Source organism: Triticum urartu, chromosome 3A, assembly GCF_056163025.1.
Source record: "Triticum urartu cultivar PI428250 chromosome 3A, HENAU_Tu73, whole genome shotgun sequence".
NCBI classification, from domain to species: domain Eukaryota; kingdom Viridiplantae; phylum Streptophyta; class Magnoliopsida; order Poales; family Poaceae; genus Triticum; species Triticum urartu.
This window is the reverse complement of record NC_141875.1, coordinates 175,355,885-175,377,672: the sequence shown is the minus strand read 5'-3', so window position 1 is coordinate 175,377,672 and position 21,788 is coordinate 175,355,885. Positions and strand designations below refer to the sequence as shown.

General features: G+C 47.7%; 2 protein-coding genes across 3 annotated transcripts; one reads left to right on the top strand and one right to left on the bottom strand.

Annotated features, from left to right (window-relative positions):
* Positions 1-1,246: 1,246 nt before the first annotated feature.
* Positions 1,247-15,019, bottom strand: LOC125543519 (P-loop nucleoside triphosphate hydrolases superfamily protein with CH (Calponin Homology) domain-containing protein). 2 transcript variants are annotated; one of them, XM_048706889.2, is made up of 20 exons: positions 14,680-14,980; positions 13,610-13,896; positions 13,271-13,526; positions 12,966-13,048; positions 12,833-12,886; positions 6,536-6,607; positions 5,877-5,939; positions 5,589-5,670; positions 5,388-5,483; positions 5,148-5,318; positions 4,934-5,040; positions 4,655-4,833; positions 4,399-4,560; positions 4,066-4,316; positions 3,631-3,794; positions 3,036-3,329; positions 2,646-2,953; positions 2,364-2,542; positions 2,139-2,234; positions 1,247-1,706 (listed from the first exon to the last, which is right to left on the bottom strand). In XM_048706889.2, exons 1-20 carry the CDS (start codon positions 14,744-14,746, stop codon positions 1,636-1,638), a joined length of 3,042 nt encoding a protein of 1,013 aa, XP_048562846.1. In that variant the 5' UTR covers positions 14,747-14,980; the 3' UTR covers positions 1,247-1,635. The 2 variants fall into 2 exon arrangements, with proteins under 2 accessions (XP_048562846.1, XP_048562847.1); XM_048706890.2 differs by lacking the exon at positions 2,139-2,234 and having other exon boundaries at positions 14,680-15,019.
* On the top strand, positions 6,756-11,573 carry LOC147979093 (uncharacterized). Its single transcript, XM_087545753.1, has 5 exons — positions 6,756-6,794; positions 7,313-8,940; positions 10,280-10,367; positions 10,559-10,648; positions 11,544-11,573. Exons 1-5 carry the CDS (start codon positions 6,756-6,758, stop codon positions 11,571-11,573), a joined length of 1,875 nt encoding a protein of 624 aa, XP_087401879.1.
* Positions 15,020-21,788: the final 6,769 nt, after the last annotated feature.

Genomic DNA, 21,788 nt, shown 5'->3' with positions numbered 1-21,788 from the left:
CATCACCTCTGGCATCATACAGAATTGGCAAACTATGGCATGTGCTTTTTGCTGTGTGTGCGGTCACTTTATGGAGCGCTCGAAATGCCTGAGTTTTTGACAATAACAGATGGCCTGATGCTCTCTTACTAAGTGAAGCAGCCAACATGATTCACCTATGGCATCATTGGGCGAAGAACTCTGCAGACCAGCAGATCATGCTTCGGTGGATGGAGATTTTTTGATAGGCTCTCGTATTCCCCATCCTGTAGCTCCTTTTGTATCTCTTTTCCCATCCCTTTTCTTCTGTTCCTAGCTCAACATGGCTTGGCAATGGCCAGCTGCATTTTTCGTGCAGCGCTAACATTGCCTTCATGCAATTGACCTCGGTCACTCAGGTTTCATACCTGTTTTGAAATGCATAAGGCAGAAATTGTTCTGCCTTTTCTTTCAAAAAAAAAGAAAACTCTGTTTCCTTATAAATGGTTGATGTGAATATGTTCTCCTTTTCTTCAGTGATGTTACATAAATATTGATTTGTTTCTCCACCTCCTTTAGAGAGTCTACCATTTCTAAATCTGTCAAGTAACTCACTGAAATTGACCTCATTTTGACGTACTGCATGCTGCACAGCTCGCTCCAGCCTGCCCGGCAATCATACCAAACTCCTTGTTTTTTTCAGATATACTATACAGGAGTCTTGCTTGTCCACTTTGTTTGTAAGTAAATCAAGTTGATTGAGTAATAAATCCATATGACCCTTCATTGCTCCCAATTCAATCTGACATGCCTCTTTTTCCCTCACTACTTTACTGGAAGAGTCAACAGCTCGCTTCAGATTCTGACTTAGTGCCAGTGTGTTTTTTGTGTATGTGTTGATGTTGGTTGTGTGTATCCTATAACCATGCAAAGGCCGGTGTGGGCCCACTGGGTTTGTATCCCTGATGCTCAATTTTAAGCTAAGGAAATCCACCCTTTGTCAAAAACCAAATTGCATCCCGACAGGTGATTAAACTAAACTAAAAGAGTCCCTGCAAAAAAGAAACTAAACTGAAAGAGGACCAGTCATGTTGTCAAATCTAATATTTCTTGCCACCACAAAAGTGTGCCCATGGTCTCTCAAAACAATACGAGCCTCCAAGTATCTGGTTGTCTGAAACTGATGGATCAGCATAAGTGAAGACTCTAAAGCGTAAGCATCCTGACCATGCGAAGGCTATTTAGCTCATGTGAAATAAAGAAAAAGGAAAACCGAGGCCAAACGAGCAGTTACAAAAATGTTCCAGAAGTAGCCATGAAATTACATATGCCAAATCTGACACTTGGCTGCTAGGTTAATCTGAATCATTTGTGCATTGCTTTCTCGACACATTCAGAGATTCAGAATACAACAAACACAAAACAAGCATTCTTTACTTGCTTCCATTTCCATACTCCATCCACATGTTATGTAACCTCTCAAGAAGTTTCAGTTGTTACAAGGAATGTAACCTAGCCTGAACCTGTGGGGGGCTCTCTCAACATCGCGAACCCTTGCCTGGTGTTCCTTCTTCAGCAGTATCATGGTTTGACAGAAGCTGATGACTCTAACTCGGCAGCTATCGCGGACTCATGCTCAGCTTGAGATGGAAATCTCTGACGATTTTCACTGAGGATTCACAGCCATCTCTTTGCCTTCGCAGCTGAATTCATCGGAGGTGGCGTTTTGGCTTTTCTGTCACTTGAACCTGTCAATGGAAGTTGAAGCTCTTTCAGTAAAAAACTTAGGATCATCACAACACAACGTCCTTTAAAACTATATACAGCACCAGGATTTATAGTAAAATTATATCTGATTGGGCATTTTCTCCTGCAGAGCTCTGTTTCCCACTTGCTGCATTCTTAAAGTTGCAGTAGGGAACAAGTAAAATTCAGTTCCAAGCATCAACTAGCAGCTCACTCGGAAAATTTTAAAAACTAGGAACAATATACTGACAGGAAGGGATCTATAGGCTCAGAAAGCAATGGCAAGAATCCTTGATGATTTCTTTGATTGCATATGTATCAAAACCAATGATTACTGAAGCCATGAGGAAATAGAATGCAAGCAGCTAAAAGAGGGTTATAGTGGTTTTGGCCTGGGAAGCAAAGGATTGGTTAAGAAAGAATGGAGAATTCACATTGATGTTGTTCAGGCCATCGAACCCAGGAGAATGGCAGTGGCTTGTAATTTCTGGCGCTGGCAGCACATGCAATGATTTGGCTATTTTGTACACCTTTCATCAAACGGTACAACATTAGTAACAATTTAGTTGATTACTCCTCTGCACAAGGCAGCCTCCATCATTACATATTAAGTATATGAAGTAGGAGTAAAACAACATTTTCTTTATCCAGATACTTACTCGAATCCGACTTTCCTCCTAGAGATGATCTGCGTGACATGGTCGTCGATGGAGGTGGGAGACCTGTTAGTGACTGTCTTCTTTTTAACCTCGCGTTGGTAGTAATTGGAGATGCGCCGTCATTATTTGCATTAGTTGTGATTTTGGCAGGAGTTGCTTGGGCTGAATGTGGAGTATTCCTGCAACGTGTGTCAACGGCAGAGAAAGCTTAGTGCACATGCAGAATTACAATCTATAATCGTTTGCAAGTGCATACTAATATGCTGCTCTGAATGGACCTACCTTCTTTCAGAGCCATGAATCAACTTCCCTATGCTGCTCTGAATGGATCTTCTTAAATGTGACCCTCTCTTCGCCACGCTGCTTGTGGTTGTTTTATCCAATTTGGCATCAGAAGGTTCTTCCGTCTGACTCACTTGCACACCCATGTACCTTGATCTGCATGGTGTTCTCTGGAGAGTATCCAAACCTGACTGCTTGTATTGATTATAACCATCAGGGGGTAGTTGATAAAAGGTAACCGTATCATCTGTTGTAACTATCGTCTCACTCTCATGTCCGACTGGCTCTTCAGATAATGTTGGGGACATCTTTTATCACAATGAGGAAGAAGGATAAAAGGTCAGTCGTTACATCACCAAACATTATGAAGTTATTCAGAGCAAGATATACCTGTATTACAGATCTGTGGATCTTTGTGTGGTTGAAGACATCAATACTGCACTCCTTGTCATGAGCTGTCCCGTGATCTCTGTTGAACGTCATCGCTGAAACAGGTGATTTTGGAGGCTTTCCTGGTATGCTACCCTTTTCACTACTAGTAGTCTCTAGGCTTAACCTACGCGGCCTTGGTGGGGTACGCTGCGGGAGTTGCTTTGTTCTCTCACTCGTTACTGTATTTTCCTTCAGTTTAAGTGACGATCTTTCAAATTCTTTGGTTGCCAATGCCTTTTTGAGAGTTTCTACCTGAAAATATGTTGAATCTTACATACTTATCTTCTGTTTGTAAAGCAAATGAAATACATATCAAATGTAAGCATTTGGAGCAATAAAAATTCAATGTACACTAGCAACACAGAGATAAATGCAAAATTCTGTAAGGACAAAGTCTTCCATTCTTCAGTCCAATGTTTCACACAAAGATAAAGTGATGAAATAATAAATTTAAGTGTAAATGCAACATTGTAAAGGTGGTCAAATTATATTGTTGATTTAGGAAACTAGCAACAACTCTTGAATATGCAATTGGAAGCAACAGGAAAATTACCTGTTCTTTAAGCTCTCTTATATCATTGCTTTCTTTGTTTGCATGAGCAGTTCCAAGTTCAACAGTAGAAGCCCTTTGGGCAAATTTCAGTGTGCTAAGAGTTTCTACATAAGATTCCCCCTCCGGACTTATGTGGGCTAACATCAATGTCTTTGCATTTCCCCCTGTCATCGGCAATGCAAAAACAATATTATAAGATATTACAGTGGGAATATAACGTCAATGTATAACAAGGTAGGATGGAGCCAATGAAAGCACTGCTTCATTATCAGTGATTTTGCATGCACTTAAACTATGATGCTGATTATGTAGAAGATACTTAAAGAAAAGACATATAACATCAAAAGTGACCAACCACTTGGTTGATCAGTAGTATTAATATCAATAGCTAGACCAGTGAATGTGGTGAGCATGTTCCAAGATGTAGCCATATACCTAATGAACTCTGTAGCAATTGGGTAAGTTTGCTATTTCTGTAGGGAATGTGAGAATTCTTCTGAGCTAAGGCAGTGATGACATCCCCTAGGCAAGACAGTGACTTGTTAATATGCTGAGCCTCCTTCAATCTGTCCCCCGTGGCTTCTGACCTGTCAACCCTTTCACTTCCTGCAAGATCTACCAAATGCAGGCAGCTACAGCTGACATTGCCAGAAATGTCCTTCCCATTTACATGGACAGTCAAGATACTGCAAACATAAAAAATCAGTTGCAGCAAATATTGAAAGAGCACACAAAAAGGTTACTGGGGCAGATAGTGCGAACTCAAACCTGTGAGACCTACTGCTTCTATTGTTCATTGCTGTTGGACCAGAAGCACGGTGCTTTTCCCCCAGCAGCATCAAAGTCATAACATCAGAAGGGGACTGAACTGGGCACATCTTTGCATCTGGAAGGTTGAACAGACCATTGCTTGAAGACCTTATATCTAATGTGAAATTAATGTCAGGAACCAACACAGTTATGAAATTGGATTCCACTGGGACAAAAATATAACAAGAGTGGCACATCAGATATGAAAGGATATTTCGTGCTTGAAGTATCTTCGCTTAGGAGATCACGAACTTGCTCATTGTATATTTCAACCATCTGCACTCGTATATCATACTTTACATCTTCTCTAGAAGTTGATATAGTGAAGAGATCGTTCAGTGCCATGTAATTGATTCCAAGATCGTTAGACGATAACCCACCAGACGGGGCGCACTAATCACCATCATGCACAGACAAAGAACAATTACATGTGATTCAATATGGTCCAGTAAAAATAAGGAGTTACTGTAGAAAATATGATTTGTCTCTATACCATTGTATGGGTTTTGCCAGAACCTGTCTGCCCATAAGCCAATATGCACACATTATAACCATCCATGACAGATCTAATCAATGATTGCGTCTCCCTGTAAATCTCATCTGGGGATATTTGAGCATGAAGATGTAAAAATTAGATAAAGACATGGGCATACAACTTCAAGTACAGTTTAGACCAATATTTTGAGGAAAAGTTTAGACCATATTACCTTGAGTGGTTGTTGGCCCAAAAATTTGGTTGAACTGAAAGATCTTACGTGTAGTTTGTGGCTTATATGGATCACAAACCATTATCGAACCATCATTTCCAACATGTTCAATTGAAGAAATAGACTTTGAGTTCATAAGTGGTCTTATCCGGCAGAAGACTCGGATATTCCCTATAAAAAAAAACTCTTAGAAGTCATCAAAACAGTAACATCCATGACAACACTGAACTATACTGATACCTCGCACTTCTTGAAGCATGTTATACAGGTTTCTGTTTTCTTTCACAGCTTGGTTATAGCCAAGAGCAGCTTTGGATATCCCTTGAATGTTATGGCCTGTAAAGTAAGTCTCAGTGTTACACCAGACCGCTAAAGCTTGTAAATGGAGCTTACTTCGAATACCTGGAACTGTGTGCTCTGGCGAAGGTTTAAGCAACATACCTAATTCTGTGATATCATCTTGGAATTGGGTCTGCAAAGACCTGAAATCAACTTTAACCTCTTGAAACATTGTCTTGAGCTCCTGTAAAATAAGTCATGTCATTACAAAGTACAAACTGAGTGCTGAGCAAACTGTTGTTGAACCCACAAAGAGGTAAAACTTGCCATTTAAGGAACATATAAGATCATTGCAGTATCTCAAAAACACGTTTATTTTAAGAAAACCTTAAATGGATGATGCTGACTATCAAACTTCAATACACTTTAGTTAGCAGCATGAGATCTCACCAAAAGTTCAGATTCCTGTGCTTCCAAGAGACGCAGTCTATTCTCATTCTGCGAGTTTGAACACTGAAAGAAAATAATGGTATAATGCATCACAATGATGTACAAAATTTGAGCTAAGTGTCATAATTCGTCACTGAAGTGTTGCGGAAATAAATGTCTTGGGGGAATTCCTCAGAAGCTAGAGTTATTTGACCTTATCTCTACCCTATAACAACATTTTTAAACAGAGTAAGAGTGTATTCTGGTATTGTGTTCTTCAGGCTTCAGCACCGGCATTTATTACGCATCCCAGATGTGAAGTACATAGTCAAATCAGCAAAGATATATGTAGCCTTTTACCATAACTATGAGGAAAAACTGATAGAATGTCAGGTTATGAACCTGTATCACAGCCAAATACTAAAATGGCTATTCTCTAGTTGCACATTTTAAAAGTTTATTCATGAGATTAAAGGCGATGCATGAAATCTTTAGCTGCCAATATGGCATAGCAGCTAGATATTGCTTAGGTGTCTTTAGGCTTGTCAACCAATGCTTTTCATTCTATTATTCTATAAACACAAAGCTTTTGCTTCTCTCTTGAGAAAAATATTGTCCAAGTCATTTCCGCTAACTTCTGCAGATAAATGGAAAAGGACATTGCAATATTTAAACATTACCTCGATTTGTTGATTTGGTTCATTTTTCGTAGCAGCCCCTTCTGGAGAAATAAGTTGAAGGAGTGGTTTGAACTGCATAAAAGGCATTGGTGTCAGCTGTAATTAGCCTTGATAATGTTAGAGTTATAATATAAGTCATGTACCCCTTTGTATTTATCCCGTTATATGAGGGGTTTCCTGCATATGTTCCACACCTGTACATGTATATATATATCGGCCTATGGCCTCATGGGAATACAAGTTGCATATTCCTAACATGGTATTAGAGCTAGGTCAATTTTTTGCACGCTGCAACTCGTGCGTTTGATCTGTCTGTTCGATCGAAGCTATTCGCTCGATCTCCTCTCCGTCCCGATCGGGAGTTCTCCCAGCCGCCCGCAGGAGCCCTGCTCTCCTTTCCCGCCGGCCGCTCGCAGGGCTGCCCAGGAGCGCTCGCACGGGCTACTGCTGCCGGCCCGTCCCGATTCATCCCGCTCGTCTCAAGCCGCCGGGAGTCCTCCAAGCCGCCGGGAGTCCTCCAAGCCGCTCATCCCGCCGGTGCCCAGGGAGCTTGGCTGCCGGCTCGTCCAGATCGGGAGTTACCCAGCCGCCCATCCCGCTCGTCTCAGCCGCCCTTCCCGTGGGCGCCCAGGGAGCTCGTCTCAGCCGCCCGTCCCTGCTCCAGCCGCCCATCCCTGCCCCAGCCGCGGGTTCCCTCTCCAGCCGGCTTCCGAAGCTCTTGTAGCCCGCGCCTGATCCCGATCTGGTTGTTCTCGCCGGATCCTAAAAAAAAAAAAGTCTACTGCCTCGGGTTTTGTTGCTGTCCCTCGCTGTCCGGTGATCTTTGATGGTACTAACTACACCGAGTTCACTGGCTTCATGCGCATTCACATGCGTGGCATTCGTCTTTGGGGTGTTCTTTCTGGCGAGGTCTGCTGTCCGCCACGTCCAGTTCCTCCGGTGGCTCCTACTCCGCCCACTCCATCGGTTCTTCCCACGGATGCTAATCAGGCCGCCAAGGATGCGGCTAAGGTTGCTGATGAGGCTGCTGATCGTGCTTATGATGAGAGGGTTTTGACTTATGAGGAGGCTCTTCAGTTGTATCATGGTGCTCTGTCTGCTTACACCCAGTGGCTTGATGATGATGCTCGTGCTGCAGCTGTTCTCACTGCTAGTGTTCTGCCTCAGTTTGCTTCTGAATTTCTGGGTCTTTCTACTGTCTTTGAGATGTGGACCCGTCTTCGTGAGCGCTATCAGCCCTCTGGTGATGCCTTATACCTCTCTGTGATCCGTCAGGAGCATGCTCTTCAGCAGGGTGACTCTATTGTGGATGACTTCTATGCCCAGAGTTCTGCTATCTGGCGTCAGCTTGATTCTCTCCGTAGTGCTGGGTGTCGTACCTGCCCCTGTTGCCAGGCTGTCCAGGCCAATTTGGAGTTTCATCGCGTCTATGAGTTCTTGTCTCGGCTCCGTAAGGAGTTTGAGCCCCGGCGTGCTCAGTTGTTTGCTCGTGGCCGTATTTCTCTCATGGAGGCGCTTTCTGAGATTCGTGCGGAGGAGACTCGCTTACGTGGTGCTGGTTTGCTGGAGGTTCCTTCTGTGCTTGCTACTCGTGCTCCTACGCCACCTGCTCCATCGACCACTTCTCGCTCGAGTGCTCCGCCGCTCTTGCCCACTCCTTCTGGAGGCTCAGGTCGCCCCCGTCCACACTGCGCCTATTGCAACAATGATGGTCATCTTGAGTCTCAGTGCTACACAAAGAAGAAACACCTGCGCAAGGCTCGATCATCATCTTCAGGGACTTCGTCGTCTACCTCGACAGCTTCAGCCATTGCTTTGACTGAGCAGGATATTCTGAGACTTAAGCGTCTGCTCGCGGCTTCAGGTTCTTCCTCGACGGGTGCTGCCGGTTCTGTGACTGATGCTTCCCGCACTGAGCACTCACCCTCTACACAGTCAGGTACATCCCCATGGGTTCTGGACTCTGGAGCTTCTTTTCATATGTCTTCTCATTCTTCCACTTTGTCCTCTCTTCGATCACTCGATTCTCCTATTCATGTCCTCACTGCTGATGGTACTCCCCTTTCTGTTGCTAGTAGAGGCAATCTTACTACTCCTTCTTATTCTGTTCCTGATGTTGCTCATGTTCCTCGCCTTACCATGAATTTATTTTCTGCTGGACAACTTACGGATTCTGGTTGTCGCGTCATCCTTGACGTTGACTCTTGTTCTGTCCAGGACCGTCACACGCACACTCTGGTTGGGGCTGGCCCTCGCCGCCGTGATTCTCAGGGTCTTTGGGAGTTGGACTGGCTTCATGTTCCTTCTGCTGCCACCACCATCGCCAGTTCTCCCGCTTCTGTTGCCTCCGTCACTGGTTCCTTCCAGCAGTGGCATCATCGACTTGGTCATCTGTGTGGTTCTCGGTTGTCTTCTTTAGTTCGTCGAGGTCTTCTGGGGTCTGTCTCAGGAGATGTCTCTTTAGAGTGTCAGGGTTGTCGTCTTGGCAAGCAGATTCAGTTACCATATTCACATAGTGAGTCCGTGTCTAAGCGTCCTTTCGATTTAGTTCATTCTGATGTATGGGGTCCGGCCCCTTTCGCTTCGAAAGGTGGTCATAAATACTATATTATTTTTATAGATGATTTCTCTCGTTACACATGGCTTTATTTCATGACTTCTCGTTCTGAGGTGTTGTCTATTTATAAGCGTTTTGCTGCCATGGTTCATACTCAGTTCTCTTCACCCATTCGTGTTTTGCGTGCTGACTCTGCCGGCGAGTATATCTCTAAGATGTTGCGTGGTGTTCTTGCTGAGCACGGGACTCTCTCTCAATTCTCTTGTCCTGGTGCTCATGCTCAGAATGGTGTGGCTGAGCGAAAGCATCGACATCTTCTTGAGACGGCTCGTGCATTGATGATTGCTGCCTCTCTCCCGCCTCATTTTTGGGCTGAGGCCGTCTCCACATCCACCTATCTTATCAATATACAGCCTTCCGCTGCTCTACAGGGTGGTGTTCCTTTCGAGCGACTTTTTGATCGTTCTCCCGATTATTCGATGCTTCGCTCGTTTGGTTGTGTTTGCTATGTTCTTCTTGCCCCTCGCGAACGCACCAAACTGACCGCTCAGTCTGTTGAGTGTGTCTTCTTAGGCTACAGTGATGAGCATAAGGGGTATCGTTGTTGGGATCCTATTGGTCGTCAGCTGCGTATCTCTCGAGATGTGACTTTTGAAGAGTCTCGTCCCTTCTACCCACGCCCATCTTCCTCGACTTTTTCAGTGCAGAATATCTCTTTCCTCACTTTTCCTGACTCACTTCTCACCCCTGCCGACACTGTACCTCTCCGTTCCCCTTCCTCTCCTTCTCCACATCTAGTTGACTTGCAGCCACCATCCTCCCCGGTCTCCTCGCCTAGCATGTCACCGGGTTCTCCACCCTCATCTCCGGTGACTTCCTCCCCGGTCTCCTCTCCCAGTCTGTCACCGGATTCTACACCTTCATCTCCGGTGACTTCTTCGTCACCACCCCCTGATTCTACCTTGCCGATTCCTCCTTCTATTATTCCATCTCTTCCTCAGCATTACACTCGTCGTCCACGACCAGTTGATGCCTCTATGGATGGGTCGTCATCTTCCTCTCAGCCTACTTATGGCTTGCGTTCTCGTCCTCGTCCGCCTGTTGATCGCTTTGGCTTTCCCACCGCTGGTGCTGCTGTTCTTGAGCCAACTTCTTACCGTCAGGCTGTTGTTCATCCTGAATGGCAGTTTGCGATGGCAGAGGAGATTGCTGCTCTTGAACGCACTGGTACTTGGGATCTTGTTTCTCTTCCTCCCGGAGTCCGTCCGATCACTTGTAAGTGGGTCTACAAGGTTAAGACTCGCTCCGATGGTTCTCTTAAGCGTCACAAAGCTCGTCTTGTGGCTCGTGGTTTTCAGCAGGAGCATGGTCGTGATTATGACGAGACTTTTGCTCCTGTGGCTCATATGACCACTGTTCGTACCCTTCTTGCTGTTGCCTCTGCACGCCACTGGTCTATATCTCAGCTTGATGTTAAGAATGCCTTTCTTAATGGTGAGCTGCATGAGGAGGTGTACATGCAGCCACCACCTGGGTATTCTGTTCCTGATGGCATGGTATGTCGTCTTCGTCGCTCTCTCTATGGCCTTAAGCAAGCCCCCCGCGCCTGGTTTGAGCGCTTTGCCTCTGTGATCACTGCTGCTGATTTTTTAGCAAGTGCTCATGATCCCGCATTGTTTATTCACCTTTCTCCTCGTGGTCGGACACTTCTTCTTCTTTATGTTGATGACATGATCATCACGGGGGATGACCCCGAGTATATTGCCTTTGTAAAGGCCCGTCTTAGTGAGCAGTTTCTTATGTCTGATCTTGGACCTCTTCGCTACTTTCTTGGGATTGAAGTCTCTTCTACCTCTGATGGCTTTTTTATATCCTAGGAAAAGTATATCCAGGATCTTCTTGCTCGTGCTGCTCTTACTAACGAGCGCGTTGTTGAGACTCCTATGGAGCTCAATGTTCACCTCTGTGCTACTGATGGTGATCCTCTCCCTGATTCGACGCGTTATCGTCATCTTGTTGGCAGTCTTGTCTATCTAGCTGTCACTCGTCCGGACATATCTTATCCGGTTCATATTCTGAGTCAGTTTGTCCCTGCCCCCACCTCGGTTCACTATAGTCATCTCCTTCGTGTTCTTCGATATCTTCGAGGCACTATCTCTCACCGTCTATTCTTTCCTCGCTCCAGTTCTTTACAGCTCCAGGCCTATTCGGATGCTACGTGGGCTAGTGATCCTTCCGATCGCCGTTCACTTTCTGCTTACTGTGTTTTTCTTGGTGGTTCTCTCATTGCCTGGAAGACGAAGAAACAGCTTGCAGTTTCCCGTTCGAGTGCCGAGGCTGAGTTGCGAGCAATGGCTCTTTTGACGGCAGAGGTGACTTGGTTACGGTGGTTACTGCAGGATTTTGGTGTTTCTGTCACTACACCGACTCTGCTTCTATCTGACAGTACAGGTGCTATCAGCATTGCACGCGATCCTGTGAAGCATGAGCTCACCAAGCATATTGGTGTTGATGCTTTCTATGTGCGTGCTGCTGTGCAGGATCAGGTTATTGCTCTTCAGTATGTGCCTTCCGAGTTACAGTTGGCGGATTTCCTGACGAAGGCTCAGACTAGAGCACAACATGGCTTTTATCTCTCCAAACTCAGTGTTGTTCATCCACCATGAGTTTGAGGGGGGTGTTAGAGTTATAATATAAGTCATGTACCCCTTTGTATTTATCCCGTTATATGAGGGGTTTCCTGCATATGTTCCACACCTGTACATGTATATATATATCGGCCTATGGCCTCATGGGAATACAAGTTGCATATTCCTAACAGATAAAATATTAAGAGGCGCTAAAAAGGAAAATTTCCAATTGGAAAAATCCTGATAGATCGGCGAACAGAAATGTAGACCAACTATACCAGCCTGCAAGGCCATATAATTCATTGCACAAAATGCACAAGTCTGACAACACAAACAAAAGGAACTTGGTATAACCACAGTTTAGAATTCAGAACTGAGAAATATGAAAGATCGAAGATCTTAGTGTCTGCTTGTATCACATGGTATTTTCTAAAAGCTGTGCTTCAGAGTAATAAAACAAATACAAACTCCATCGGTTTCATTCGTTAGGAGGAACCCAACCGCCAAGAGTAGGAAATAAAGTTAAGATTCCTCATAGTTCTACATTTCTACGGTATCAGTATTCTTACTTTTATACAGAACTTGTTCTTTGTTTTACGTAGAAAGATGTAGTTCTAACATCTCTCCCAGTATTACAGTGTGGTAACAGTAATATACTTAAGTTATGATGTAATAATCACTAATATATGGAAGGAAGTTCACATTATCACACATATTGGTGTGCACTAAATTGAGCAAGAATATAAGTGTGCATGAAAAGAATAAGACAACACAATTTAGTTGAGATGATGATAAGAAACGGAAAATATTTGGTGCAACAACGCTTTGAGTAGACATCAACTTATGATATGCAAAAATATACTGAGACGTCATCTGAATAATAACAGTGCAACTAATGGCGAAGGAATCACATATTTATGTGGATTCTCAACCATTTGACACAGGCATTTTTCAGAAAAGATGTCTTATACCGAATATGGAAAGACGCAGGTGCTTACTGTTGCGGCCTGCCTATAAAACAAAAGTAAGCCTGAGTGCGACTAAATTGGTGAGGCTAGCGTCAACAAATACATATGGCATTTGAGAGGAAGAATTCAATAGATAAGTCACCTGTTCTTTTTCCAGTTGATTTGATAAAATAGTGCCAACTAGCGTTACTGGATCCTGGAAAATAAGTTTAGCCATATCAGAAAACTGATACATGGTTCTGTACATTCAACCAAAAAAATTGTTGACTAAGGACCTTTTTAAGAGCGTCCTGGTTCAGATTTTCCTTGCAGCTTATCATGCAATCAAGAATAATCCTCTGAAGTTTTCCAATTGCCTCTGCAAATGCACAATACATAGATGGTCGAATTATTCATCAGATACTATGTTTAACCAAGTCGCTGAAATTAGTTAACGCATGGAGCAAAACATAAATAGCACAATTAATTGAGAAATCAACTAAAGAAGCAGCATCCATACGGCGACAGAGGTTACTTACCGGCTAGAAACATTTAAGCACTATAAGTGTAAAAAACTTGCAAAGTAAAGTGCATCACAAACCTTCCATGTTAGGACCCACGTTTTGAGAAGATTGTCCCTCGGCATCAATCTCTGTCAAGTCTAGACACTTTTGAGGGGTAGAAGATCCTAAAGTGACATTTTCAGACTGAACATGAATTGCAGAGCGTGGTGCAAGAGGTGATTTCATATACTTGACTGGCCCATAGGTTCCGCTGCATTTCTTTCGCTCCTGGTAGGACTTCAGAGAATTGACGCAATCAACTATCTTGCCCACTGACCCAGCATCAAGATTGTCCTGCACAAACAACCAAATTAGCGTCGTGGCTAATGGGCATCGATCCATCATCAAGATTAACACAGTAAGGATAGCTAGCAAACCTTTTCCAAATCAGAGGCCTCAAAGCTCGGCAACTTTAGTGCCTGAACAGCAACCAAGAAATTGCGGATGTTCTCAAAATACTGAAAAGCCGTCGATGGCTGGCTATCGCAGGGGGCGTTTGCAACAACCTTTGGCACAACACCTGGCTGTATTTTGTTGATGGCCTTGCATAGGACAATGCCGTTTCTTAGAGCAGCAACAAATTCTTGTTCCGATGGGCAATGGGTAAGGCCGAAGGGCCCAACCATGCTCTCTAGCCACGCTGCAGCCTGGTGCCGTCTCCATGCTTGCACAAACCAAAGCAAGAAGTACAGTGAGCCAATGAGATTTACACAAGCACAACTCCATGTGTTGGAAATTGTGGCATGTTAAACTAAACATGGTAGTATTGGCTACATATGCAAGGAAATGCAGTAATGCGGCGTTCTAGCTGCAAGAATGGCACTCTTGCATTAAAAGTATAATTAGAACTGGCCAACTGCACAATCTGGTTTAGGATTTTCCTCCGCAACTAACATTGTTTTTCTTACAGAAATGAAAGCATGCATAATAATAATAATAACCGGAATAAAAGCTGCACTTTCACTGCTTTGCACGGGTTCTTGGAGCAAAGATAGCAGCGACAGATTCAGGAATCACCGAAACATATCGCAGAACTAGGGTAGAATGCACAGCAGCGCGTCTGAGTCTGACGAACACCGATTTCTACAACGAACTTCCGCCAACAAGCGCGTCGATTTGACCAATATAGAAGCAGGAAAAAAAGAATCGTTGCACATCAGATGGCACAATATCCGCAGGATCCCGTGATTCAATAGGGTATATCCAGAAATGGAACCGCGCGATTCCCGCGAGCCCTCCGCCAAAGTTACTAAAACAAACGCGCCCGAAAATGGCCACGCGCTCGCTTCAGCGCAAACCCGCCCAGAACCCAACCAAAACGAGGCGCAGCAAGAAAGAAGAAGAAGACGGGCCGCAGGAATCTCGAAGGAGACACCGCGCTGCAGCCTACAGGGATGAACCGATCAAGCAAGAAGCCATGGATGGGGGCGACGAGAGATCTGCGTACCAGCCTCCTCCGTCTTCCGCGACGCGAAGCGGCCGTTGCGGAACGACACCCTCCGCGCCTCCGCCATGCGCCTCCCTCCGCCCCTCACCCCGCTCGGGTCCCGGCGCGCCTCCGCGTAGGCTTCTGGAAGCTTCGATTCGGGAGCAGCGCGCCGCGTGGGGAGGGAGGGGAGAGAGAGAGGGGGGGAGGGGTTTGAATTCGAAACTGTGGGGTGCGGCGGTGGGGCCTGCCCGAGGCGGTTAAAGGTGTCCGGGATCTCGACACCGCCCACCGAAGATCGGACGGACAGGGAGCGCTCTGCTGGCTCGGGGCCTGTGCGTGTGCGGCGCCGGCCTCCTGGTACTGTGCTGTGCTGGTGGGGAAACCCGTCGTCGTGGGGGCGACTTGCCAGTCAATGGCCGTGGCCAGACAGTCGGACGCAAGTTCAGGTGGTGCTCCTCCATGGGTGCACCGACCATGCCGACGCTCCTAGTACTATCGGCGGTATCGTGTGGATGTAAACAAGATGCGCTATATTTACTTCTGCAATCTGAGCTATCATTTCGCTCGATTCCAATCTGACCATATCCCGATCGTACCAATTCAAGTGGCCAAAGGTGTTTTTATGTTCCAATCTGAGCGTATCGATATCATAATTAAAGCAACTTCATTGGGGCCACCGCCGCCGCCGTCCATTTCGTCCGTTCGGCCCCTAGGACGCTAAAAAATAGCGGTATGGGGGTGAACCGGCGCTAGTTCGGCCCCTGGGGCGACCTAGCTTCCAGTCATGCCCCCAGACACCGTCCCAGGACGCGGAAAATTCGAGCTTGATCGTTCTCGCTCACAAAATACGTCACACAAATCCGGCGATCGCAAGTCACAGTTCGACGATCGGACAGGCGCACAAAAAATAGAGCGGCAGAAGTTTGCGTTCGCATCACTCAGCAGGCTCTGCCCCAGGCGTCGACGGAGTTGGCGTGTGCGGACTTGGCGGTGTCGGAGCTGTTTCTGCGCTGGGCGGTGTCGGCGCGGCATCGATACTGCTGGGCGTCGTGGAGGCGTCATCACGCGGGCTTGGCGGCGGCGTCGCGTGGGCGTCGGCGTCGGCAGCGGTGTCGAGGAAAGCTGGTTCAGGTTGAGGCCGCGCTCCGTCAAGTACCACGCCTTGACCGCCTCGTCGGTGCTCTGGAGCATGTCCGCCCCGCTCAGCAGGAAAGTCAGGTCGGTGTTTCTCTTCTTCGCGGCGACGTTGGTCCGGAGCAGGTCGAGCTTGACGGTGCTGCTCGACATCAACGCCGACCATCGCGCGTCGGTCTTCTCTTCACGAAGGACGGCCCGGGCTTGCACGTCGGTGAGGCAGTGCTTGATGGACTCGTGCACTCGAGCGGTAGCCGCGTCGGCGTGTTTCCCCTTCTTGACACCTTTGTTGCCGTCCGGCCGCCCTTCCGATGCGCCAGGAGTCAGCGCGTCTGGCTTGTAGGTCTCCTTGGCCTTGTCGAGGGTGCGCCGGGCTTCCGCCCACTTCTCGCACTTGTCAATGCGCTTGTAAACATGAAGGTACTTGAATTCGGCGTTGATGTTGCTCTGCCAGTACAGGGCGAACATGCGCAGCAACTGCACGGAGGAACAAACAGTTGGCAGGCATACACGGTGAAGAGAGGCGGGAGAGACCGGCGTGGCATACCTGATCCTCAACGTCGGCGCCATTCTTCGGGCGAGCCACGACCTCCTCGACGACCCCATGCCATTTGTTGCACACCCCCTGGATACGCCCCCAATGGTTCGCCATCGCCTTCGAGCCACGCTGCATGTAGACGCCTTTGAAGTAGGGGTCGACGAGTTTGCGCTCGTCGAACTCGGCCTTGATGCGGTCCCAGTACGTGTCGATGCTCTGGTTCGTGCCGGTGGTCGGGTCGAGGCAGACGACTTTCCATGCTTCGGTGAGGCATTTCTTCTCCTTGGACGCCCACTTGATGCGCGGCTCGCCTGACCTGGACGCCCGCTTCTTCTTCTTGCGCCCCTTCGCCGGAACAGGCGCCGACTCCTCCTCCTCCTCCTCCTCCTCGTCCTCCTCCTCCTGCTCCTGCTCCTCCTGCTCGTCCTCGCCGTAGATGTAGCCGAGCTCGCCGTCCATGCCACCACTAAGATCCACCGTCTCGTCCTGGTGACAAACCCGCGAGACGCGACGGCCGCGGCCGAACCTGCGGCGATGATGTCGTCCATGTCGCCCTCGGTCTCGTCCGTGTCGCCGAGGTGCGAGAAGGGCAGTGCGCAACGGCGTAGATGGGGCGTCGGGGAGGACGCGTAGGCGGGCGGCGAGTAATTGTATGGAGGGTACTGCACGCCGGCGAAGGCGGGCGAGGGCGTGCGCTGGGCCGGGTGTCCTGGGGAAAGGTGATGTTTGGGTTGAACCCACCGTGCGCGTCCCCGTCGGCTAGCTCAGCGAGGGCGATCCCCATGGCTGCGGCGACGAAGAGCCGACGCTTTGCTGGCCCTAGGGAGCGTACTGGGCGTGACTGCCGGGTCGGTTCATCATCCCCGCGCGAGTCGCCTCGGCCTCGGCTTGGTCTGCCGAAGCCGCAGCCGCAGCTGCGCGCGCCGCGTTGTCACAGGCCTTCTTGGCGATGGCCCTGTTGCGCCGGTCGGTGGTGACATCCTCCTGTCGCTGAATTTCCGCCCTCCACTCGGCGTTTGTCATGCCCGGTGGCTTGGACGGCGGCGCCCTTGACTTCCTCTGCTTCGGCTGGGCGACGGAGGCGGTTGCCGCCGCGCGGGGGGCGACGTACTTCTTCGGTGGCATGGCGGCCGGCTGGGAGGCGAGCGGGAGGAAAGGAGAAAATAAGAGGGAAGTGGGGGAAAAGCGGGAAGAAACGATAGGAATATGCGCTGGACTCGCCGATAGGGCTGACCCACGCGCCCTTTTTCGCTTGTGCCGGCGCCCCAGGCGCCCCCAGGGCGCCGGGTTCTACTTGGGTCCGCCGACACCAGTTTCGGCCCGAGCCGGCGAAAAACGGGCTTCTGGGGGGCGACTGGGCCCGTTTTTTCGGCGTCGACGCGGCAAAAATGCCTGGGGTGGGCCTGTTGGGGGCGCGGCTGAAGATGCTCTTATGTCGGCGCGGACAGAAAAATTGGCCCAACGCGCCGATCAAAACGAACGCGCGTCCACGTTCGTCCGCGTGCCGATCCATTCCCAGCCCATTTTTTCACCGGATTTGCGTCGGCGCGAACACAAGACAGACGCACGCGCTCATCCTCTCTCCTCTCCGGGCCCGCTGGTCGGTGGTACATTGGCCTCTCCATATCTAACAACACACCCTTGCCCGCTTGCTTCGTCGCCGACGCCGCCGACCATTTTTTCCGATAGAAAAAGGATACATATATAGCTCTAGCGTACACGGATTAAAGAAAAGATCAACTACTCGTCGCTTTCCGACTCCGACTCGGTAATGTCTTTCTCCGATGTCTGAATGTAGGCGTCAGCATACCGCTCGTCCTTGAAGTCCCACCCCGACGTTTCTCGTAGTTTCAGTTTTAATTGAACGGCCTGCTTCCGCGCACACTTGTCCTCCCGATAGGCGGCTCGCTCCGTCCTCCTCGCCTCCCTCTTCGTCCTCCATTGCTTGTAGAACTGGCACTCGTCGATGATGTCCTGCGGGAAGCGTTCGCGCCACAGCACCATGGCTTCCACGTCCATCTCGGCGATGGCGAGGCGACGCTGCCGCCTCCGGTGGACACGATGATCCTCGTCCGTGAAAAGCCGCGGGAGAGGCGCGAGATCCTGCGCCCGCTGGCTCGACACGTCGAGGAAATTCATCTTCCGACGAGGCCTCAAGAGGCACCACGCCGCCACGTCGTGCGCACGGGCCGCCTACTCTGCGGTGTCGAAGGTGCCGAGGATGAGGCGTTTCTCACCAAACTAGATCTCGGAGGAGAAGGCGCCGGAGCGGCGCTCGCGGATCCGTGAAAATCCGAAGCGCCCAGGCGGCGCACCGACATGGTGGCGCAGAGACGGCGAGGCTAGTGAGAGGGGGCGAGACAAGTGGGCAGCAGACAGAGTGTGGAGGGAGCGCCTTCTTATAACGAGCGTCGGTCGCGGCGTGCCAAAACCAGCGCGCGGGAGCGCCAAAACCAGCGAGCGTTAGGCCGATTCCCCCCCCCCCCCTCCTCCGACGAATCTTCCCCGCGCGCTGGAGCGCCAAAACCAGGGCGACGACATGGCCGCTGGCATGATCTAAGCGCGCGCAGTTATGAAATGGATCGACACGTTGGACGCACTACTGACCCAAATCTAAAAGAGGGCGGACGCCGGGCGGGCGGCCGATCCAAATGAACAAAAAGTGAACAAAAGCATCGTTCGTTTGGTCAGCCCGTTGGAGTTGCTCTTACAGTACTGCTTGTTCATTTTCTCTATCATAATTACAGTACTGCTTGTTCATTTTCTCTCTTTCTATTTGCAAAAGGTCTCCTTGCATCAAATCTGATTTAAGTTATTCTTTTGCTCTTTTTTTGTAAGATCTCATTGCTGCGACTTTATTTTTGCTAATGACGCCTCCCTAATCTCATGTTGTATCCACGACAACAATAGTGGTATCATCATGTGGACGAGACTAACCATCGTGTAAAGCCGAAGAAGCTAGATGACCCAACCTAATCAACGTCCCAACCAAATTTCAAAACTTTACTTGCCAAAAGCAAGACGTAACAACCTACTGCGTCAGAAATAAATGAAGAAGATAAAATATACATTAAATATGTCAAGAGCATCCAAAGAAAAAAAACGTGCCACTACATGAAGACGAGGACCTCTCAGAGCATGGCTAATAGAAACGCCGGCAACGGGCTCTATATGGGTGCCATATCAGCAATAGTCTTCATAGAAAAAGTCTGGTATAATAAGGTTGGCTTTGTACGAGCTGTTGGATGGTCAGGGTAATCAATGTTTGCATGCATGGGCAGAAAGAAAAAAGGAGCTGATTGGACAATGGGACGCAGTGGATTGGGAGCAGCGGCGTTGTCGCTGGCTTCGGGCTGCAAGCGGGCGAAACTTTCTCGCGTCTTGTGCTGCAGCTGGGCGACTAGCGAAGCGCTCGCTCTCTTCTCTCTCTTGCCTTTACTCTCCTCCAGCTCAGAATTTTACTGATGTGGAATCCCTTGTAGCCTACTGAATAGGACCATTATACTTGCTCTCAAGAGATCCTGGGAGCCTCAACGACATGATGTCACCCCTTTGCCAACTTGGTGATGCACGAGCCTCGAAGTTAGTGTGTTGCCCACGTCGGAGCTCGGAGCCATGACCCCACATCTTCTTTGTGTTGCAATTATCCTTTAAAGTTCTCATGCCACCCATTTGCGAGACATGGCATCACCTTGAGCTGAGAGATGTGACGTCCCACCTTCATTAGTTTGGTATTGCACCAGTCCTCGGAATTACCACATCACCTGCTCAAAGGTCATGATATTTCTTTACGAAAAAGGATACATGAACACTCCAAAAAAATCAAAGAGTCATTTATCATTATTGTGTGAATAGTTATTCTAGTGGAGCCCCGCTTAGTATTTACGTCACAAATTATCAAAGTCAAGTCAAATCAACACAAGTATAAGCGACTAATCATGATTAATAAGTCAAATGAGAAGAGAGGTAAAGAACAAGTCAATAGAATAAAAATGTCCCGGCATAAAGAAGTCCATTAGTTGGAAGTTAGGTGAGCTAGTCTATCATGTACTATGCACCACTCCTACCTAGTCAGTCGAAGAATACCCCTCCAACCTACTACCACAAGGGTAGCCTTATTCATTTGCCAAGCAAGCCTAACCTTAATTGACCCCATGTGTATGTACCCTTATTCACTCTCACTTGAATACAACCAAGGGGAGAGCGCTAGATATCGAAGATTCACTCAAGAAGCCCGAGGAGTCTCGAATGACTTGGCTCGATGTCAAGGAATAGAAGTTTGGAGTTGGCCTCGAGGATTTGCGTATGATTGTCACTAACTAAGCCTTCCTCAATTCCTTCCTGATACAGAACCAAGTGACGTTGTGCTGAGACAACTGAGCCCATTCAAGAAAATATCAAAGTCTAATGTATGACAACCTTCGCTATAAGGCTATTGTACACCCTACTAATCATTATTCTGGCTACATTACTAGCGACAAATAGTGTCGCCGCCCATGGGAGAGACCAACCATCACATAAAGTCAGAGAATCTAGATGGCCCGCCTAATCAAGTGTCGACCAAATTTCGAATTTCACTTACCAAAAGCAAGATGTATCAACCAAAAACACCGGTAATAAATTGAAGAAGGTAAGATCAACATCGAACATGTCAAGAGCATCAAAGATATACACGTGTAGGTACATGAACATGACGAACTTATGATGAGATCCTGGGAGTAGTGACATCACCCTCGCTTTCACCGCCTTGTGTTGGTGTTTGATAACCCACAAGTATAGGGGATCACAATAATTTTTGAGGGTAGAGTATTCAACCCAAATTTATTGATTCGACACAAGGGGAGCCAAATAATATTCTCAAGTATTAGCAGCTGAGTTGCCAATTCAACCACACCTAAAAGACTTAATATCCACAGCAAAGTATTTAGTAGCAAAGTAGTATGAAAGTAACGGTAACGGTGGCAAAAGTAACAATAACAATTTTGTAGCAATCATAACAGTGGCAATGGAAAAGTAACTGAGCAAGGATCAATATGTGAAAAGCTCGTAGGCAATGGATCAATGATGGATAATTATGTCGGATGATATTCATCATGCAACAGTTATAACATAGGGTGACGCAGAACTAGCTCCAGCTCATCAATATAATGTAGGCATGTATTCTGAATATAGTCATACATGCTTATGGAAAAGAACTTGCATGTCATCTTTTGTCCTACCCTCCCGTGGCAGCGGGGTCCTATTGGAAACTAAGGGACATTAAGGCCTCCTTTTAATAGAGTACCAGACCAAAGCATTAGCACTTAGTGAATACATGAACTCCTCAAACTAAGGTCATCACCGGGAGTGGTCCCGACTATTGTCACTCCGGGGTTGCCGGATCATAACACATAGTAGGTGACTATAACTTGCAATATCGGATCAAGAACACAAATATATTCATGAAAACATAAAG